Source organism: Choloepus didactylus, chromosome 27 (genome assembly GCF_015220235.1).
Source record: "Choloepus didactylus isolate mChoDid1 chromosome 27, mChoDid1.pri, whole genome shotgun sequence".
Lineage (NCBI taxonomy): Eukaryota > Metazoa > Chordata > Mammalia > Pilosa > Megalonychidae > Choloepus > Choloepus didactylus.
The window spans coordinates 21410421-21430567 of record NC_051333.1 but is presented as its reverse complement, the minus strand read 5'-3'; the positions used below and the strand labels follow the sequence as shown (position 1 = coordinate 21430567).

Sequence of the window (20147 nt, the reverse complement as noted above, 5' to 3'; positions counted from 1 at the left end):
AATGCATAGCCACTCATTAGAACATTCAGGTCACTCAGCTTTGGTCCTGTCTTGGTTGCTTGAAAGAGAAGACCCAATTATCCACATAGCAACCAGGATAGGTCCAACAAACTTGATTGCAATGCCCTGTTCTTGGTTTTGAGCCCTCAGCTTGGAAGAAACCAGCACATTGGGCTCCAGAGAACATCATGCTGCTCTGATGGGGGTCACTAATATGGTGGCCACCCTTGGAAGCAGCTTAGATAGACCAGCCTGCTCCCAACTGAGATAGCCATGCACAACGCAGCCGCACAAGACACACCTGCTGGACTCCACATCACCTCAACCCAAAGCACCCAGCTGGTCCGAGTGTGCAAACATCCCTTCCCCTCCTTCCTCTTCTCATGAGCTCTTTGCTCACTATACATTGTCCAAGTACCCATTCAGTTCCAGGCACTGTTGGCAGCCAGGAGCGCAAAAGCAAGTCCTCTGGGGCCTCCTTGTGCCAGCCACTAAGAAAGGGATTCCCTGGAAGGAAGCCAAACTTCCTTGCCATTCTCTCCTCCTTTGGAGTCTGTGGATTGCCATTTGCAGCTTGGAAGCAGCTGCACCCTGCCAGGGGCCAGGGCACTCTGGGTTTATGCACGCACTCCTCTCTGTCCATATTATACCCCAACTTTCAATTTTGAGAAGTAAATATGCAGTTTTTTCCTCCCTGTAATTTTCCCTGCTGTGGCTGTGGATATTAGAGCAGCTGGAAAATGTGAAGAGCTCAGTGCTTTCTAAAAGTAAAAGGAGGCTGTGCAGCGTCACACATCCTCCGCTGCTCTTGGCAAAATCCAGCAGCTTTGCTGAGGGTCGGAGAGAGGGAATTGCTCTCCAGGCTGTACTGTCGGGGGAACTTTTAACCCCCCCCACCTTCACTAGCAATGAGATAATTGCCAAGAAGAGTGTGTGTGTGCATGTGCATGTGTATGCATGTGTGCTGCAGGGATGTCAGTAGAAGATGTGAGGTGAGTAAATTTGCTTACGCAGACAAACTTTCTGTACTTTGCTCTGGAGACTTTCAAACCTTCGTGTCTCAGTATCTGAAGGTCAGGACATTCTGATGTAAGCTTTTGTTTGGGAGAGGCAGTGGATGGGGTGGAGAGAGGCGGGGTTTGAGTCAGACAGATCTGGGATGGCTTTTATTTACTGTATAACCTTGGGATGTTTAGTCTCTCTGGGTCTTAATTGCATCATCTGTAAAATAGAGTGGGAGGCGTGCAGATATGCTGCCTAGATGCCCCTTTTAGGAGGGACCTGCTGACCAGCCACAGGAGGTGTGTTCAGCGGTCAGCCTCCAGCTGTCAGTTCCTTTGGGACCTGCCCCAGCTGGAACAAACTGCCTCATCCGAGGTCTTGGCCTTCCCTGGGCAACTGACATCCAGGTCCTAAATAAGGTGGACATCTAAAAGTCCAGACATTTGCACCTGCTGCAGGATGCTTTAATGGGCTATCCCCACTCCAGAGCTCCCCACCAAGCCTTTGCTGGATCTGCATCACTGTTTGACTTCTCTCCCTCTCCCCAATTCCACTTCCTCCCTTTCTCTTTCATGGGTGTTGGTCCTTAATAAGCATGTTGCATCCCAAACTCCATCTCAGCACCTGCTTACAGAAGACCAAAGCTGTGACAAATAGGGATAATGATTTAATTTCAAGAGATCACTGTGTGAAAGGTAAATGGGATGTTTCTGTAGTACCCAGCATATTGCCTGAGACATTAAAAAAGCAGGATAAACATCTGTTCCTTCTCCTTTCCTTTCCCTAAAAGATAATGTGACTCCAAATCCCATTCTGGCCTTGAGCAGGTGTTTGTAACCTGTGCTCTGCAACGTTGGTTTAGATAAAGCCCAGTGAGGAAAACAGAGCTGAAGGTCTTTGTTGGCTGCTGAAGTCTGGGGTCCTGGCTGAGGATTCCGGAGCCCATCTAGTCTCTGTGTAGTTCATTGTACATGGATCACATCACCTTCTTCTAGGTTCCTCACTGAAAAGAAATTGAGCATGCAAATACTCTTTTATCATAATCATCCTGTGTCCACAGGGTAATTCATAAAGGAGCTGGAAATATATTGAAATCCAATATTGTTTTACTCCAAATCAATATTAATAATTGTTTGCATTTTTAAAGTGCAATTTGCAATTGAAAAATACACAGGGATCAACCAATAGTTGCTAACACATCAAATTTTCCTATTAAAGGCATAGTCCTTTAACTTTAAAATGTTTCTTATACAAGGATGGCACTGATCCATGAAAATGGTTCTCTATTATTTATATGCACAACATTAGAGTTTGCTTCCATTGTGCATGAGCTGAAAGGCCAGTAACTTTTATTTTTAGTTAAACTTTTATTTTTTTAATTAAACTTTTTAATTTGAGATCATTATAGGTTCACCTGCAGGTGTAAGAAATAATACAGAGAGATCCCATGCACCCTTTACCCAGTTTCCCTGAATGGTAATGTTTTGCAAAATGTAAGTACAATGTCACAACCAGGATAGTGACTTTGATACAGTCAAGGTATAGAACGTTTCCATCACCACAAGGATCCTTCATATTGCCCTTTTAAGTTCTTGACTTTTAAATGAAAAGGGTAAGTATAGGTACAGTTAGATCCCCATCATTAACCCTGTTTAGATTTCTGCCTTGAAATTATTTCTGTCACTAAAGGGAGCACTGTCCAAGTTGGGCTTAGTGCTTGGATACAAATACAGATGAGTGGTTACACAGGGAGCGACTGCCCCAGGTGGGATTCGCCTCAGCCAGGCACGCCTCGGGGTAGCATGGCTTTGCAGATCAGAAGACACCTGGGAGAACAATTTCCAGTTTGACACTTGCAGTGTGAGTTGTCTTCAAGGGAAACAACTTGGCAGAGCCTGTTGGGTCCCTGCCATCTCTGGAGCAGAACTGCCCAGGGTGTAGAATTCTAGGGCACACCCCAGCAACTTTCCTGGGGCAGTGGTCTAGATCCATGGCAAGGGGCAGGCACTGGTGTGGGTGAGGGTGAGGGTCACTCACCAGAGACCACCTGCTCCACCCTAGTGTGGTCTCATGCCAATGAAATTCACAAGGGGCCTTTCTCTTCTATGGGATGTTCATCTTACACCTGCACTGCAAGGAACTTTGGAACTCATCTATAATAGAAATTTGGGGTGAGGACTGATTCCTAGATAAGGACAATGAAATTCCAAGGGTCACACAGTCAATTGGAAGGGAAGCCATACTCAGAATGAGGGCTCATCTCCTGACATCCAACTGTTTCGTTCAGGCTGCCTGGGGCCACAAACCCAGCTCCCTGATGTCATGGCTGTGTTTCACATGGGCATGAACTTGACTGCTCTGGTCCTCCTTGGCTTCTGGGTCCTTTCTTGTACAATGTGCAAATTCTGCTGGGGAATGAATGAAACTAATAGGTAGGAAGTGATTAATTTTTTTAAAGTTTTCTTTCTTGGATTTTTGATCAGCATATTCAAACTGTAATTTTCTTTGGGAGTTTCCTAGCATCATATTATATCTAAAGGTTTGGAATCAGTTTTGTGGCATCTAAATTACTTGTTTGTTTGTGTATACATTATACATGTTAATATGTGTGTATATAAAGAGACAGAGTCAACATTAACTTCTAAAAGTATATTAGCCTTTAAAAAAAAGAAAGTGTATTCATCTTCAAGTTCCATGATCTGAAACCTGTCGTACCAACGTGATACAAAAGTGATGTCCTGGAGGTGAGTGTGAGTCGGATATTTATGAGCTGTCAGACCCCCTCTGGTTCCTGGATGGAGCCTCACTTCCTTGCTGCTTCTGCTTGCAAAAGATTGGGCTACTCTTTGGGCCTGATTCAAAATCAGCCCTGATCAAAACAAACCCACAGCTCCCTGAAACATAAATGACCTTTTTAATATTCCAGGTTCATGGAGTGCCTCTCTCCAGATGGCCCAAACGCGTCCACCTATTAACTTGTGCTCAGTCAACATGCAGCGGGGCTTATTGATCGCCTTCCCTGTGCCAGGCACTGTCCTAAGTGCTGGGAATACAAAGCTGAGGGGTGGCCCTGACAGTGCTCCCGGGGCTCAGGGCGTGAGACAGATGCTTGAAAACTCTCTGCACTGTCGGGGAGGGTCACATTCTCGCAAGTTGCGGACTCTGCCAGGGCAGGGGTGAGAAGTGACTCAGTTTGTACCTGGAAGATTACCCTGCTTCATTTGCATAAAATGTAAAAAGTTCTGGGTAAAGGTGGTATCCCAGGTGCGGTACCACCCCAGCAGCAGTGGAAGGTCTTGTGTCCTGTGGCACCTTGGCCAGGCTCTCCAGAACCCCTTGCTGCAGTGGTGTATTTGCAGGCTGCCTGCAGCCTTCACTTTGCGGATGCTATGAGGGGAGGCTTAGGCGGTGGTGTTCCTAGTGGGCCCCGAGGAACAAGGCTTTGGGGCTTTTGGAGCCTGATTTATGCCCCAGCCTTCTAGCCCCAAAGGGAGCATGGGGGGAGGGAGGGTTGGAAGGATCCCTGCCCTGTAACAGGAGAGTGGATGGCCGGCGAGTCGCCTCTCCCTGGAGTCAGCGCGGTGCCGCCGAGACGGCCGGGTGCGCCCGGACTGGGCCCTGGGGACTTCAGCACCGCGGCCAGCGCTCCCCGTCTCGACGGGCGGGGCAGGAGCGATTCGGCGTCTGCAGGACCCGCCCCAGAGTCTGAGCACTTGCGGCCATTCGTCATCCTGGCAGAGCAGAGAGCTTTGCAACTTTATGCCTAGGCATATAAACTGGAGGGACTGGCCCCGAGTTTGCCACTGCTGCTGTCAAAGCTGTTTTAATTAGCTGCAGGATTTTAATGAGCTGAAATTAAGAAGAGCCCCATCTCGGAAGTAAGCAGGAGCCGCGCACACGTTGAGAACTAGGCTGACAAAACAGATGGAGGTGGTGCTCTCAGGGGACTGGGCCGTGTGCTCCGTTCCGGCGAGAAGCAGATGAGTTACCAAGGCCAGGAGGCTGAGGAGGGAAGGCCGAGCGCAGGCGCCCCCCCTCCGCCGCTGCGGCTCTGGAGAGCTGGGGGAGCGGCCCCCTCCGCCGCTACGGCAGAGCGCGCGGTACCGGATTCGAGGTGACGGCGCTGCTGGGCTCCAGCCTCCTCAAGTTGCCATAGCAGCCTCTCTCCAAAGAACAGCTTCTCCCGGAGCCTCCGCCGGGAGGGACGGCTTTGTTCGCTCCTGCCCGTGCGAGGAGGAGACCGACTGGACAGACAACTTTCCCAGGCCCCGGGTCCGGACTCCAAATGGGGGCTCCCATGGGCACTTGGCCAGATGCCTCCTGCTGCCTCCAGTGGGGTCCGGGGGCGGGTCCCCACAGCCAGAGGGGGTCCTCTGGGTGATCCCGGGAGCGCCCCGGCCTCGGAGCAGCCGCAGCCAAGCGTGTCCTTGGAGCCATCTGTCCATCCGTCTGCCCGCCTGTCGCCACTGGAGGTGCGTGTGTTTTGGCTCAATTCCCAAATCCTTGCTTGTGCCCTGAAGTGAATTTCCCGAAGAGACAAAAATTTAAATCAAATAAATAAGAGAATAGGATGAATCCTTGGCCCTGCCCTGTGTCCCAGGGGATGTTTGCAAGATTAATTGGAACCTTTTCTCTTCTCTCTCTCTCTTTCTTTCTTAAAGTAAAAGCTGGTGACGCCATTCAGGCCTCAGGGAGAGAAGCCCCTGGGGGGTGTAGGAATTGTGAGGCGGGCGGGACCTCCTGGAAACTCTATTCACTGTTTATTTTTCTTGTCTGAACCCTCCCCCCATCTCCACCCCCAGTAATTTGAATGTTTTTATTGTCTGTCAGTGTCAGAAGGGACACAGGGAGGGGCGGGGGTCCCACTTGTCTTGGGAGCTGAGTGCGATGGAGGGTGGGGGGGGAAGGGCTGTCCCGGGTGGGAGTGGAGCTTTTGGGTGTGTTTGCTGAGCCCCTGGGCAGCCAGGCCCCGCCCTGTAACCCCACAGCATCCACTCCGAGGAGAGGGAGACGGACAACCTTTGGACCAGCATCTCCACTGTCGCCTTGAAAATAATGTGTGACTTTGAATAAAAGGACCCTCCCGGGGACAATAGGGGATCAGATGTGCACCTCCCTGTAGGGCCTCTTAACCTGTTGGTGACCTCCATCAGGCTGCAAACAAGTTGCCCAGGAGGGGAGGCAAGTCAACCTTGTGGTGCCCGTTTGCACGGAGTAGGCACCAGCCGGCTGGGTGGACTCTGTGTCCGGTGAAGGCGAATGCTGGTAGGGCCCCAGAGAACAAGGCTGGTGCTTCAGGCTGGGCGGGGGAGACCAGGGGCAGCCTCCCTGAGTGTGGGAGAGAATCCTTGCATTCTCTCCGGGGCCAATAAAATGGGGGATGGGATGAGCAGAGGTCTCTCTGAAACCGAATGGGCAGCCATTGGCGTTAGGTGGGGACAGATGACGCTCCTGCCACTGTGAAGGTGCAGGCCCTGGGGCCGTGTTCTCTTCCAGCAAATTTGGGGGCAGGGATGTGGTCCTTGTCCTTGCTGCAAGGCACGTGGGCGGCCAGAGCCTGGCTCCATGCGTCTGATGTGGCAGGTTTGCTTTGGGCAGATTCAGAGTCAAATGGGGACAGGTCACGGCTGCAGGACCAGTTTGCTCTTTAGCATAGGAGGTCTGTACTGGTTCAGATGGTGACCAGCGTGACAGATTGGGGAGAAGAGGGGACCGACCAGCTCTCCTGGTGTCGCTTCTGCAGCACCAGCTTCTGAACGAACAATGCGATTCTCACAGATGCTTCTCGGTCTCCTTTGTTCATCGTGTGGAGCCTCTGGGCCTGTCTGGTGGTTCTTACCTTGGCCATTTTATTAGGCAAACCTACACGCTAGCCATAAAGTTGTCCTGTTTCCTTCCTTCTTTCCACTGCCCCTCATTTCCTCCCTCCTCGGGAGCTATCTTAGGGTTAGGGACCCCCTTGATTACACTGACCCCTGACCTCCAGCCATCCTCGGGAGGCTGATGTGGCTGCAGGAGGTGGGCCAACATCACACCAGCACTATCAGGGACCCCGTGAAGGCTTCTTTACAGCTAGCCCTTATAGGGGACCACTGGTGGTGTACGTGCCAGGCGTTTGTGTGTGTACACATTTGTGCACATGCACCTGCCCAAATCCACATGCAGGTGTGCTTGTGAACGGCTTCTGAGGCCTTGAACTCCCGCCCCCGCTCCCCATCTGAGCAGGTCCCAGCAGCCTCTGAGCTACGTCATTTCCATGACTCCCTGGGAGTCCCAAGGGGTTAGGCCAAGTGCTTGTGGGTGGACAGAGAGAGGGTGGGAGAGAACAGCTCCACCTGGGCCCGACGGAGGCTCTGCAGACAGTGCCTGACATCAGCGGGGGAAGAGCTCGGGAGACCAAGACACCCGCCGGCCACCCCGGAAACGATGAGTCAGCTCCAGACGCCAAACCCAGCCTTGCTCAGCGCTGCCTCGGCCCAGCCCGGAGGGCCCAGCAGTCAGGCGTGTCCCCTTGCATGGAGGCCCGGGGCAGGTTAATTAAAGTTAACTGAGTGAAAAAATAATTACAGAGACTGCAGAAGGGAGAAACCCAAACCTGCCATTTAACACTCCTGGCCCCTCAGCCGTTCTGAAAAACTGTCTAGTCCTGGGGATTTTTCTGGCCATTGTCAGGGTTGGGCTTCTCTTTTCATCGCTTCCTGTCCCGGGCCCCGAAGGCTGAGTGCAGAGGGACAAGAGCTGGGGCTTTCTCCATCGGTGCCCAGGGCTGCAGCAGAGGTGGTCCCCTGGCCAAGCCTCTGTGCCCAGTTGACCCCAGATTGGGAAACGCCCTCATGCAGAGGGGCACTTCTGCTCCGGGACCCCAGACCAGTCACCAAACTGTGGTCTTGGAGCTGCTGGAACTGCCCCCAGCTTTGGCATCCCTCGAGCACTGCCCTCTGCCAGGGTGGAGAAGTCCCCTGCAGGGCTCCTCGTGGAAGGAGGGTGGGGTCTTTGGGCCTGGGCCAGTAGGGCTGGATGAAGGCAAGGGTGATCCTCTCTCAAAGGGGAGGTCCGTCGGATACCTGCTGCCTGTCCAACCCAGGCCTCCTGTGCTGATTCCTCTTCAGCTCCCATCCCCGTCCCCCCAGGCCCCACTCAACTGTGGGATCTTGCATCCTTCCTTTGGGCAGATGCCCTTGGGGTGCCCCATCTTGACCCACAGCCTGGACCAATTTGGAGTCACTGGTTAGTATGGGAATTTCTTCCCTCCACCCTTCAGAAGGGGGCAGGGTGAGGGTCAGGTCACATGGACACACTCTTAGAGTGTGCAGTGACCAGAGAAGCAGGTGTCCATCACTAAGCACTGCGGCCATCTGCACCCAGCCCTGAGCCTGGGACTTGTCAAACACAGGTCTGGCTGCTTCCCTTAGCCCCAGGCCCAGAGAGGGGACAAACTGGGATCCGGATAGGAGGGCTTTAGCTCCTCTGGACAGGGGTCCAGTGGGGCCTTTATCTCACCAGCATGGCAGTCTGCCATGAGGGACAGCGCTGGCCGGTGTGGAGGCAGTGAGCAGTGAAGGATTCAGCCTGCCCCCCAGTGTCTCAGCCTCCTGCTCCATGAGGCGGGTCCAAGGGCTTTGTCCACCAGGCCAGTTGCAAGAGCTGGAAGCCCCCCTGCATGGCACACCTGCATGTTTGGGGGCTCAGAGAGTCTGGAAAACTGCAGGGTGGACGCTGGCCTTCCAGGCGGGGCTGGTGAGTATCTTTCAATGTGGTTTTTCTGGGACAGATACAGGAGACGCTGGCAGGAAGCTGGTGTCCTGGCCATGCAGGGGGGTGGGGTGGGGGGATGAGAGGAGGACTTCCCTCAACCTTGTCTTGGGCTTGAAAAGGTGGCAGGGGATCACGAGTGAGCATCAGAGGGCAGAAGGCTGCAGGGATTGTGCCTGGGTCACGTGTGGCGGCTGGGCCTCGGCCCACCCTAGGGACCCCCTGCCCGTCCCTTACTGATGGACGGACCTTGTCTTCTGCCCTGCAGACCGTGCCTGATGGAAGCCTGGTGTGGACAATGAGGGAAGAACGCACCTGCCACCCCCTAGAGGCGAGCCCGGAGCGAGCCCCGGATGGCCCCTCGATCCGGAACGATGCGGCTGGCCTGCATGTTCTCCTCCATCCTGCTGTTTGGAGCCGCAGGCCTCCTCCTCTTCATCGGCCTGCAGGACCCTACGGAGCTCACCCCCCAGCAGGTGCCAGGTGAGCCCTTGCACTCTGTCCTGCCATCTGCTGGCCCCTGTCTTCTGGGGTGCCGGGCCTGGGTGCAGGCCCTGTGTCCACAGCACGGGGCCAAGTGTGTGCCAAGAACCCTGGCAGGCAGGGAGGGGGCCTGGGCCCCTCCTGGAGGACACCCGCCTCTAGGTGGAACACTGTGTCCTGGTCTCAGACCACCACCTCGGGGCTCTGGCCTCTGGCCTCTAGCTGGTGCACAGCAACAGGGCAGCCCCTCGGGAGCAGCTCTCTAATGGCCGTCCTGACCATCTGTTCGGCCCGACGCTGCCCTTTGGGGAAACTCAGATTTAAGGAGAATCGTGCCACCTCTTGGAGCCTGTAGCACAGTGGCAAGGACGTCAGAGTGTGAATGACTTCTTCCTGAGCCGACGCCCTCCAGGGGTGACTCAGTTTCCCTGCCCAGCCCTGGGGACCCCTCAAATCTAGACCCTCCAGCCTGGGCAGAGGTTTGGGGGTGCCTCCAGGCTTTGGGAGGCTGGAAGCCACTCCTTTTGGCCCCCACCTGCTTACCTCCCATTCTGCTTGTCCCTGCTAACACACTTGAGGGGAGCTCCCTCCCTGAGTCACGGCGGCTGAAGTCTGCTGGGGACAGTGGGGGTTACTTGGTGGGGGTGTGCAGTGCGATAAGAGCAGGAAGGGCAGACAAAATGTGGGGAGGGGAGCTTGGACAAGGTCCCTACCCTGAGGCACCTCTGCTGACGCTCTGGGACCCAGATCCCGACCCCTCAAAGCATGGAAGGGTGGAGACCTGGGGGTCACTCTGCCTCGGGGAGGACAGCATCTCTCAGCAGTGGTGCTGGGAGCCTTGATGGGGGAGGGTCCGTGAAGACCCCCACTCCCAGCCCACATGCTCCAGGACCTGGTATACCTGTGCACCCCAGAGACCTCCCTCTCCCCGGGGCCACACAGGTACCCACTCGCAGGTGCTGTGAACCGGGGACAGTGTGAAAGGGCAGTGGAGACAGAGGGATTCCTGAGCCACCCGTGCCTGCAGCCCGCCTCACAGGAGGGTGGCGCCACCCAGGGCACCCGGTCCCCGAGGAGGGAGGGAAGGGTGCCCGGGCCTGTGGCCTCACCTCAGCCCTCCCCGGCGCTCGTGCTCAGAGTGGAGCTCTGCCTCCTTCTCTGCCCCCGGCATCCGCTTCTGCAAACAGGGATGCTCGCCTGTGATCGTGCCCCTAAGCACAGATGAGGGGGTGCAGAAGGAGCCTCCCCCCTCCCCACCCCAGCCTGCAGCTGCCACCGGAAGCCGGGTGAGGGGGAGGCCGATGAGCTGAGAGTCCGTCAGAGGCCGAATTGGTCAGCCCCAGGAGACAGTGTGCGAGTCACCGGCGCTGAGTCACGCCGGGGCCGATGCTCGCAGCGTGCGGCTGTCCAAGTGGGGCGTCTGCAGAAGCAAGGGCACGTGATGGAGCCGGCTCCTCTGTGGGGACTTGGCAGCTTCGGGTGGGGACTTAGAATCACCGGCCACAGCGTGTAGCAGAACCAGCCCTGCCCGTCCGCCAGCCCCCGTGGGCAGTGCCATCGGGGCAGACTGCAAGTTGGTCCCTGTTAACTGTGTGTTCTCTGTGCTTGAAGCAAATTCCAGAAAAAAAGCACTCAGACACTGGGTGGGATAAACGGCACGCATGTCTCCTCTGCACGTGTCTGGTGTCTGTGGGGTCCACCTGGGACCGGGGGCTTGCACCTGTCTGTGTTTCACGTCAGGGACAGGTGGTGTGTTCCTGGGTAGGAGAGTGGTTTGGTGGCTGCGGCACAGGCCCTGCCGTGCTGTCACCAGCGGGCAAAGCAGAGCAAACAGTGGAATCCTGCCCGTGGAGTCAGCCAGCCCTGCCCTGCAGCTCCCAGAATGCATGTGTGTGCGGACCCCCTGGATTATGAGATGTCTGGGGGCGGGGGTGGTGGTGCATGGGAACCTACAGGTCAGCAGGGTTTCTGGGGTGGATTGGCGTGCTTGGAGACAGATGCTGGAGTCTCAGTCCGGACAGAGCGTCATGGGTGGCATGAAGCTAGGTGAGCCTCCGCCTGCAGGAGAACCAGGCGAGGGGCACGCTGGTTCTGACTGTAAAGGTGCCGTACCGCCCTCGGCACTGGCCAGGTGATGGGCAGATCTTGACCTTCTAGGTAAGTCTCATCAAACCACCGTCATAAACTTTAAGTAATGCTTACGTTACTTTCCCTGAGCCAAGTACTCCTGACACAGGCTGTTTGTGTTGATTTGTTACTATTCATTCATTCTTTCCCTGTACTTCTCACAGTAGCCTAATTGTGATTCCGTACCAGGAAAGCAATATCAAAGTAATTTTCCACAACATTAGTTACGATTTTCTTCTGATCTTTCAAGTGAAACAATCCCATCCTGTTGGCTTCCCTGAGCATATAAACCTTGATTACATTTATCTGTTGGAAACCAATGCTTACAAAGTATATATGTCCAGCTGCACGGCTGGGTGACCCCGAGGGCCCCTGACAAGGCTTTCCCCCTGTGGATCTCTGCCTGTGGGAGGCGCACCCTCAGGAGGCTGCCCTGCCTTCCGGATCGGGCAGGGTGTCGCTGGCTTTCACAACAGCAGAAACTTTCCTGGGAACGGAGTTCTCAGGGATCTGCTGTTTGTGGGAAGGGCAGGATGGGCAGATGGAAGTCCAGGAACGAGGGCTTGGAGAGTGGGTGGCAGTTCTTAGTTGCTTGTGATTCCTCGAGTCTGAGCATGTTTCCAGTTTTTCTGTGCAGCAACCAGCTCTTAAGGGGAAACAGCAGGCATTTGAGGGGCTCTTATGGGGTTGCCAACTTTTGTAAATCAAGCCATAGTTTAAAAATTTTTTTTTGCTATACTATAAACTAAACCTTTTGAGATGTGAATAGCCGCCTCGTCACCTCCTGCATTCTAAGGTTAGATTTTCTTGTGTGTCAGAGGATTCACCTATCCGGTTACAGTTATTTGCTGGTTTCCAATATTGCCAGGCCCTTGAGAAGCTCACCCCTTGACCCAGGGGACAGCACTTGCCCCTTCCCCAAGTGGAAGACTTGGGGAGCAGATCAGCTCCAGCAGTAACAGGTCCCAGCACACTGGCTCCGAGCGGGGCAGAAGGCAGACTGCGTGGCTGGGCTAGTTGAATTTTTATGAGCTGGCTTTCTGTATGAACATTTTATTATAGAGAGTTTCAAACACGCACACTGAGGTAGATTAGAAACGTACAGTGAACCCCCCATGTGCCCCTCACCCAACCCCCCCCAACATGGCGATCCACAGCCCCATCTCCTTCCCTTCCTGTGTATGATTTTGAACTATATAAAACAGATCAATTCAGCCATTGATCGTTCTATACATACTCAGTTTAAGAGAACTTTTTTTAAAAGAAAAAAAACCATAACCACTCCACAATTATCAAACCTAAAAAGTTAGCAGTTCCTTAATATCATCAAACATCTAGTCAGTGTTCAAATTTCCAGTTGTCTCCTAAATATTATAAATACTTTTCTCCAGTTTGTTTTACCCAGTATCCAGATAAGACCCACACACCGCAGTTAGTTGGTGAGCCTTCTTTTAGTCTGTGACTTCCCTCTCCCTCTTTATTTTCTCTCTTGCTGTTTATTTGAAGAAACAGGCCATGGGCTCTGTGGAGTTTTCCACTGTTGGGATTTTACTGAGTGTGCCCCTTTGCTGTACTTTAACATTGTCCTCTGTTTTCTGTATTCCTTATAAATGACTTAAATCTCGTTGTTTGATCCGATATAGGTTTGAGTTGCTTGGGAAGGTGGGAGGAGGGTGACAAGAGCTCCCCATGTGTGGAGCTGTGCTCTCCCATCAGGGGCTCACGTCTTCTGCTCCCTTTTTGATGTCAGTTAGCCACTGATGGTGTGCCTGGCTCCATACATTCATTAGGAATTACACAGTGGTGCTGTTCTAATTTTATCATCCCTTCATTATTTTTTTAAGTGGAATGGACTTTGTTTTAATGGGGAACAGCAAGTTCTGGTTCATGACCCATAAAGCCAAAGGGATTGGTGGATTGATTGGTTTTCATTAACATATAAAAATGACCTTAAGGTACAGCTTCTATTGATAGCTCCCTGTGAGTAGTTGGGTTTATTTTTTTTAAGTTTGGCTTTCGCAGAGTGAGTTTTCTTAAGTGGGACCACACCCCATTGACGGTGAAGCAGTTCTTGGCTCCTGGTGGAGTCACGGGGTTAAGGTTGGTGACGGTGAGGACCGGGGCTGGGGCTGGAGTGCAAGAGGGGAGGCAGCCACACCGGACCCCAGAGAGCAAAGGGACTGGACAGGCCCTGGCCATGTTTTATTCCGTGTGCTACATTCCTTGCAGCTCAGGGGACATTCAGAGACAATAATAACAGTGGCAGACCCTCACTGAGCATTTCCAAGGATGAGATCCCGGGCTAAGCATGTCACGTATCTTAATGCATTTATCTTCATCGTCATCATCATCATCATCATCGTCAGCAACTCCCACTTTACAGGTGAGGTGCCGAGCAAACTCATGACGTGTGCAGAGCGCTCACTGCCTGCCAGGTGCAAGCAGCACCGTACATGTCTTTAATACTCATAGGGCTCTACAAGCCCCATGAGTTAAGTACTGTCAGGGCAGCTGGCAGATGAGAAGACCGAGGTACAGAGTGGTTAAGAAACGAGCCCAAGGCCACACAGCTTTGTGCTGCAGCCCTGGGATTTGCCTCGGGCAGGCTGGTTGTTGACCCTGACCCTGAAGTGCCATCCCAACAAGTGTGACCCTGGATCCCTGGGTCAGGGCCCAGAACAGAGCTGGGGCAGAGAGGACAGCATGGATAAGGGTTTGGAGGCACGAGAGGGGGGCACGTGGACATCTCCAAGTGGTTTGGGGGTGGACCCAGGACCCATGGCCCCGGAGAGCCCTTGGAGCGTTGCCCGGGAGCAAGCCCTTGGCAGGGTGAGGGGAGCTGTGGCTCAGGAGAAAGCTCGCTCCAGTGGCTGCGGTGCTCTGGGTGGGGAGCAAAAGAGGAGACGAGACAAGCTCAAGAAGACCAGCTGGGAGGGTGTGGAGGGATCCAGGAAGAGACCATGAGGTTTTAGGGCAGGTTGTGGTGGGAGAGGGGTGGATTTTGGGGCTTGGGGGCAGAGTTGGTGATTTGGATGGATGCGGGGGTGGGAGGGTGAGGCGTGGTCTCGGGATGCCTGGGGTTTCTGGGGGAAGGTCAGGAGACTCTGCATTCTCTTTAGGGCACAAGACTTGTGAGACACCTGGCAGGGTGTGTGGCGTTGCCCTATAACTCCTCCCTGAAGGTGCTCCAGCCCCCCGGACCCGGGGACCAGGTGAGGGCGGCAGGAAGCCCCCAGCCGGCCCCAGTGCCTCCTCTCACCCCGTCCTTCCATATACCCTGGATCTGGGGCCATCGCGGTCTGTAGAGCTGTGCCCCATGAGGGGGGCTGGCATCTCTGTGCCCAGGGAAGCTGCCCACACCCTCCATCAGGCTGGATGTCACGGTTGTGGATCTGGCTTCTGCCTGCAGCCGCTCCCCTTGTCCTGGGTTGGAACCTCCCTGCCTGGGACGCTGGACTCGCCAGCAGGAGAGGAGATTGGATGCACCCTCTGTGCGGAGCCCCGGGAGCCCAGCCCGCTCAGCCCTATGGGGGATGACTGGGGATGCAGAGGAAGAGAAAGAGCACAAGGGGGCTGCTTGGGCTCCGCCTTCAGGAGCTCACGGCCTGTGGGGCCGGGGAAAGAGGTTGCCTAGGCTCTTCCTAGTGGGGCACTTGACCCTACCTCTGGGAGCAAACTCACACCGTGATGCTCAGAGCCCAAAGCAAGCTGTGAACTCTAGCTGGAGAGCCGGCGCATTGTTGAGAAAGGACCCCCAGTAAGGGCTGGAGGAGTCAGGAGGGCTTCCTGGAGGAGGGGGGCTGTGGGCTGCTTGGTTGCCTCCTCTAGCCCGCAGGAGGTGAGCCGCAGTGCTGACCTCCAGCGTAAGTGGTGATGTGGGCTTGGGAGATGCTGTTGGAGGCTGGGCTTCTCTCCAGAGCACTGCCGGGCATCTTGTCCTGTATCACTCGGCTAGAAATTTATAGAGTCAGAATTCAAACCCAAGTGGGCCTGAGTTCAGAGCTCTGGCTTTGGTCCCCTGGAGGCTGGCCCATGGTCTGGCTGGGCAGGGCTGAGTTGGCTGGAGAAGGTGTGGCCCTCAGTTACCAGGGACACAAGCCCTGTCTGTGTCATGCTGACAGCCACTTGGCAATATCAGATTTGTCTTGTCCCACGGTGATTGTCTGGAGTGTCCCCAACACCTCTCTGACCACATGACCAAGCCGAGAGGGAGGGCCAGGGGTAGCTGCCAAGAGGCTCACCCTGGGAGGGGGAAGAAGTGGACAGAAGCGAGCGGCCATCCCTCCTTCATCCTCTCTGGGCATCAGGGACCAGAGTGGCCCTAGAAGAGGGGAAGCCAGCTGGACTTCTTAGGAAGCGAGCCCTGCCATCCTTGGGCCAAGGTGTCTTAAATCCACGCTCTTTCCCGGGCCAGGGAAGCCAGCCCCTCATTTCCACGGCGTTGTTTGCTTTTCTTGGGCAGGTGGGTTTTATTGGAATCCTCTCGAGTCTGTTTCCTGAAACTGTTTTCTAACGGCATTGCGGAACATCATATATATTTCCTACAAACCCTGCGAGGCTGACACATCCTTGTTGTGACTGTGAATATCAGAAGTGACATGTAATTGCAGTGATCTATCCTGTTAAGTAGCTGGCAATATATCACTGCACAATCAGCAGGGCTGGGACTCAGAACCCAGTGTTTCTAAACAATGCACCTGTGGTGTCTTCAAACTCTCCCCGAACACCGCTGGAGGCTGGCGGGGGCCGCCCCGCAATCCGTGCCTCTCCTTTCTGGGGCCACAGCAAGGAGAATTTTACTCAGGGAAACCCCGACCGCCAGATTTTCAGATCTCTTCGAGTGCCCTCTCCTCCTTGGATAATGTTTCAGGTTCTCGGAGTCAGGGCTGTGGGTGGGGATGCCTGCACAAAGATTCCTTCCAAGCTGGGGCCTCAAGCTTCCTACACCCCCTCCCCCGTTGTCCCCTGCCTTTCTTGTAAATCCCAAGGCCTCTTTGTGGGGCTCCTTTCTGGCACCGTGGGGTGGTGGGAGTGTGGCCACAGGGCTGGGGTCACCACTCACCCACATCCCAAGCTGATTTCCAGGCAGTGTTTACCTAGACTGGGCTGTGAATTGTGGTCCTGATGGACGGCCAGAACGTGGAACCCCCAAATGGTGACACCCAATACATGCCAGAAGTGGGGATGGGCAGAAGATGCAACCCTCAAGTCTGGGCACCCTGAGCTCCGTGGGTGAGGTGGGCTCTGGGGCTGCCAGCTTTGGAGCCTTTGCCGGATTGTGCTGGGGGCTGAGTGGGTCGTGAAGGGTCTCACTGCAGCACTCGCTGGAGAGGCCCTGACCTCGGGGGTACCCACTGCGGGCCCCATCTCTGCAGCGGGGTTTGATCTACCGTCACCCTCTCTCATCTGGGCCACTTTGCATGGCAGCTCCAGCCCTGATGTGGCCCTAATTTCCTGGATCCCTCCACCCTCCTTCATGTGGAGGGAACATTTCGCTCCTTCCTGCAAAAGATGCCCTGGAGGTCTCTAACCGGAGTCTCACTTTCCTTTGGTGCATTAAGATATGCTAAATGAAAAATAATGAGCATGTAGGAACTAATAACAGGAATCTCCTAATTAAATTAGGAAACAGACATCATATTGCTGTAATCTGAAAATTGATATTAATAGAAAATGGTCCCAGAATTGTTATGCTAAAGGTTCCTAAGGGTGGGGAAATTAAAAAGGAGAGCAGAACAGAAAATTGGGACAATCGTATCCAATAAGAGCAAGCCTTCTGTTTTAAAGGAACTGAACGAAAATGCTAAAAGTAGAAGACAGGATCATTGTATGAATGTATTGGAGTAATGGATATAAATGGCTTGGAAACCCCAGAGCTTTGCACACGTGTATGATGATAATTTTTAGAATGAGACAACGTAATAAAGTGTCAGTGTCCATGAAACATAGTAATAGTTGTTGGTTACTGGCTGCCAAACACTGTCCTAAGTGCTTTCATTTCCTCTGCCCTCACCCTGAGGGGCAGGGTGCCGCCTATTACAGACTCAGAGAGGTTAAGCCGGTTTCCCAGAGCCCTGCAGCCCGAGTGCCCCAGCTCGGGCAGGCATGGTCTGTCTGTGTCTTCCTGACACCCGAAAGATCCTGGCTGCAGCCCGACTCCCCGAACCCAGCCCCCAAGGCTCCTCAGCTGTTGCGGTTCATAAAGCCCACAACAAAGACACCTTCTGAAATTACAGCTCACATGGAAAACTGGGTCTCCCATTGTGCGCCGGGCCCTGCAGGACTGGGGGTTCCGAATGCGGCTCCTGTCCCCAGAAAACCCCAGCTTCAGATTGCGTCTCCACAGCTGCAGATTGTTTCCCTGAGCCCCAGGCCCCCCCGCCCCCCGTGGGGGTGAATTGGGCTCTGTTCACCTGCGACGTGAGTCATGGCTTGGCAGACCCTGTCTTAGCTGTGGGGTGACCTCTTTCCCGCTCGACTCCTCCCAGAATGAATTGGAAGGGGATGAGGGGAGGACGGGGTGGGAGGAGGTCAAGATCTGGGTGTGAGATGGTCCAGAATTGCATCTGATCTGGCACCTGGGTGGGCATTGAGCCGAGAGCCAGGACTGCAGCCTGGGTGCTAGGGAGGGGTCCCACAGGGGCCTGAGTGTCCTTTCTCTCCTGCACCCCACGCCCCCCCCATCCATCCCTGTTCACTGAGCAGGCGTCTTCAGTGGGAGACAGGTGACATCAGAGCCACCCACCACCCAACACACACACACAGCCCAGGAGATCTGCCAGAGACATGGGGAGGCCGGGGAAGACCCCAACCCAAAGTGACAGGTGACCCCAAGGAAGCCCGAGGGGGCCTTTTCTGCCTGCCCTGCCCTCCTCCCTGGGGGAGTCTCCGGGGTGCAGTGGGGGTCGGGGTCAGGGCACCCAGTGAATCAGAACGCAGCACCCACTGCCAGCATGAGGAGGGTCCCGGGGGTCCAGACCCTTTGAGGGCCCCACGAGCCTTCCTGCCTCGGAGAACAGGGCCGTGGCTGCCATTGTCTTCTCCGCCGCCCTTCTTCGTTTCTTTAAACCCCTGTAAAGGTCACGGTGGTAGTTATGACAACGGAAGCGCTGGAGGGCTGGTTCTTGAGGCTGACACACTTCCCACGGGCAGGAGGGTGGCGGCTCCGGGCCGGGCCTGTCCCCTTCCCCAGAGGTCGTGGGGTCATGGCCACCCCATTAGGGAGGCTTTAGGGGCCGTGTCTCCTCTCCTCCTTCTTGCAATATTTGCAGGAAGTTGGGAGCCGCTGGGCAGATGCCATTTAAGGCAGCAGCTCCTCATTACTGCCTGCCGATGTTTTAGTTACACGGCTTATTTCCCAGAATATGCGGCTCTGCAGTTTTCACTTGTATTGTGGAGGAACTTACTGGATGAGTTCTTCCGTTTTAAAATTGTATTTATGTGGGGGAATAAAAGTTGAGCTTGAATCAGTTCAGTTGCCCAGCAGCTGCGGGCTCCCGATGGAGGTGTGGGAGCTGTTTCCCCGTTTTCACAGTCCGGGGTGCGGGCGGGGAGCTGAGGGCTGCCTCTCACCGTCTCCTGAGATGGTCCCTGAAGGCCACTTATGGAGCGTGCTGGCCCCTTCCAGCCCCCACCCCAGACCCCACTTGATTGTCCCCAGAGCAGGCCTTGGGGACTCCAGCCCCTGGTGATTGGTTCTCCACCTGGGTTGGACTGAGGTGGGTGCTGTGCTCATTCCGGGAAGCTGCCCCTGACCCCCCAGCCTCCACCCCCCAAAGGCTACATCCCTTGTGGGTGCCTTTCACGTTTGCCCACACGGCCTGTGCTTGCCTGGGAGGGAGGGAGATGGTAGAGAGAAAGGGATAAGGGGAGATGTCACTAGAAGCTCTATGGGGTCACCAGCGTTTGTGAGAAAATGTGTCTGAGAGAAGCAGCCAGGGAGGGGGTGACCATGGGGCATGGAGGGGGCGGTGAGGAAAAGCGGACACACGGCCTGTCCGCGGTTCCTGTGGAGAGCCCTGTGCAGGAATGCAGGCCCAGGCGGCCAGATCTCCACCACCCCCCACCTTTTTTTCAAGAGTAAGCTATAAATGTGTATATTTATGTGAATTATCCTGAGGTGCAAGTAGCAGCTCAAATCTGAGAAGGTGTTCTTTGGAATTGGACAAGACAATAGGTCTTGCTTGCCACCTCCTGTTGGTTGGACTGGAGGGAGAAGGTCTGGCCGATATCTGGAACCTTCCCCAGGCTGAGACCTGCCTTCCTAAGGGAGGCCTGGCCCCCTCTGGCCGTCACTGACTCCACACCCACCCTCCCTGTGGCCCCTGGGAGACAGAGAGGTGGTGGTCTCCTTGGTGGGGCAGGATGACCTGTTAACTCTTCCCAGCCTTGGGGTCGGACTCCCATCAAGCCAGGCTCCGAGTGGGTTGTGCACAGCCTCATGCCGTCCAAGGTGTCTCTGGTTCTGGGGGTGTGGAGCCCTGCCGGATACCTGCTCACCATTCATGCAGGAGACCTGGGGCCCCAGAAGGTGGCTGGTCAGCAGAGGGGGACGCAGAGGTGAGGAGGTGAGGTGCTGCAGAGGGTTCATAATTAAAACCTCCCTTCATTTGCACACAGCAATTTATATGCAAATATTTGCACCCACCTGCAAGCTTCTGTTCCTGTGAATAAATGAAGAATCATATCTGACAAACCTTCCTGCAAGGGTGGGCACTTCCTCGCTGGGTTGATGAGATGGGCTTGGGTTTAAATGGTGAAGGATTTCTGACCTGGCCACTTGT

At 54.7% G+C, this 20147-nt stretch overlaps 1 protein-coding gene across 2 annotated transcripts in view; it reads left to right on the top strand.

Annotated features, from left to right (window-relative positions):
* The window catches only part of CHST8 (carbohydrate sulfotransferase 8), a 142549-nt gene that overhangs the window by 54205 nt on the left and 68197 nt on the right, over nt 1–20147 (top strand). For both annotated transcript variants that reach the window (XM_037819885.1, XM_037819884.1), the window contains exon 2: nt 9023–9237. In XM_037819885.1, the coding sequence (XP_037675813.1) occupies nt 9108–9237 (130 nt within the window). In that variant the 5' untranslated portion in view covers nt 9023–9107. The remainder of the gene's footprint in view (nt 1–9022; nt 9238–20147) is intronic.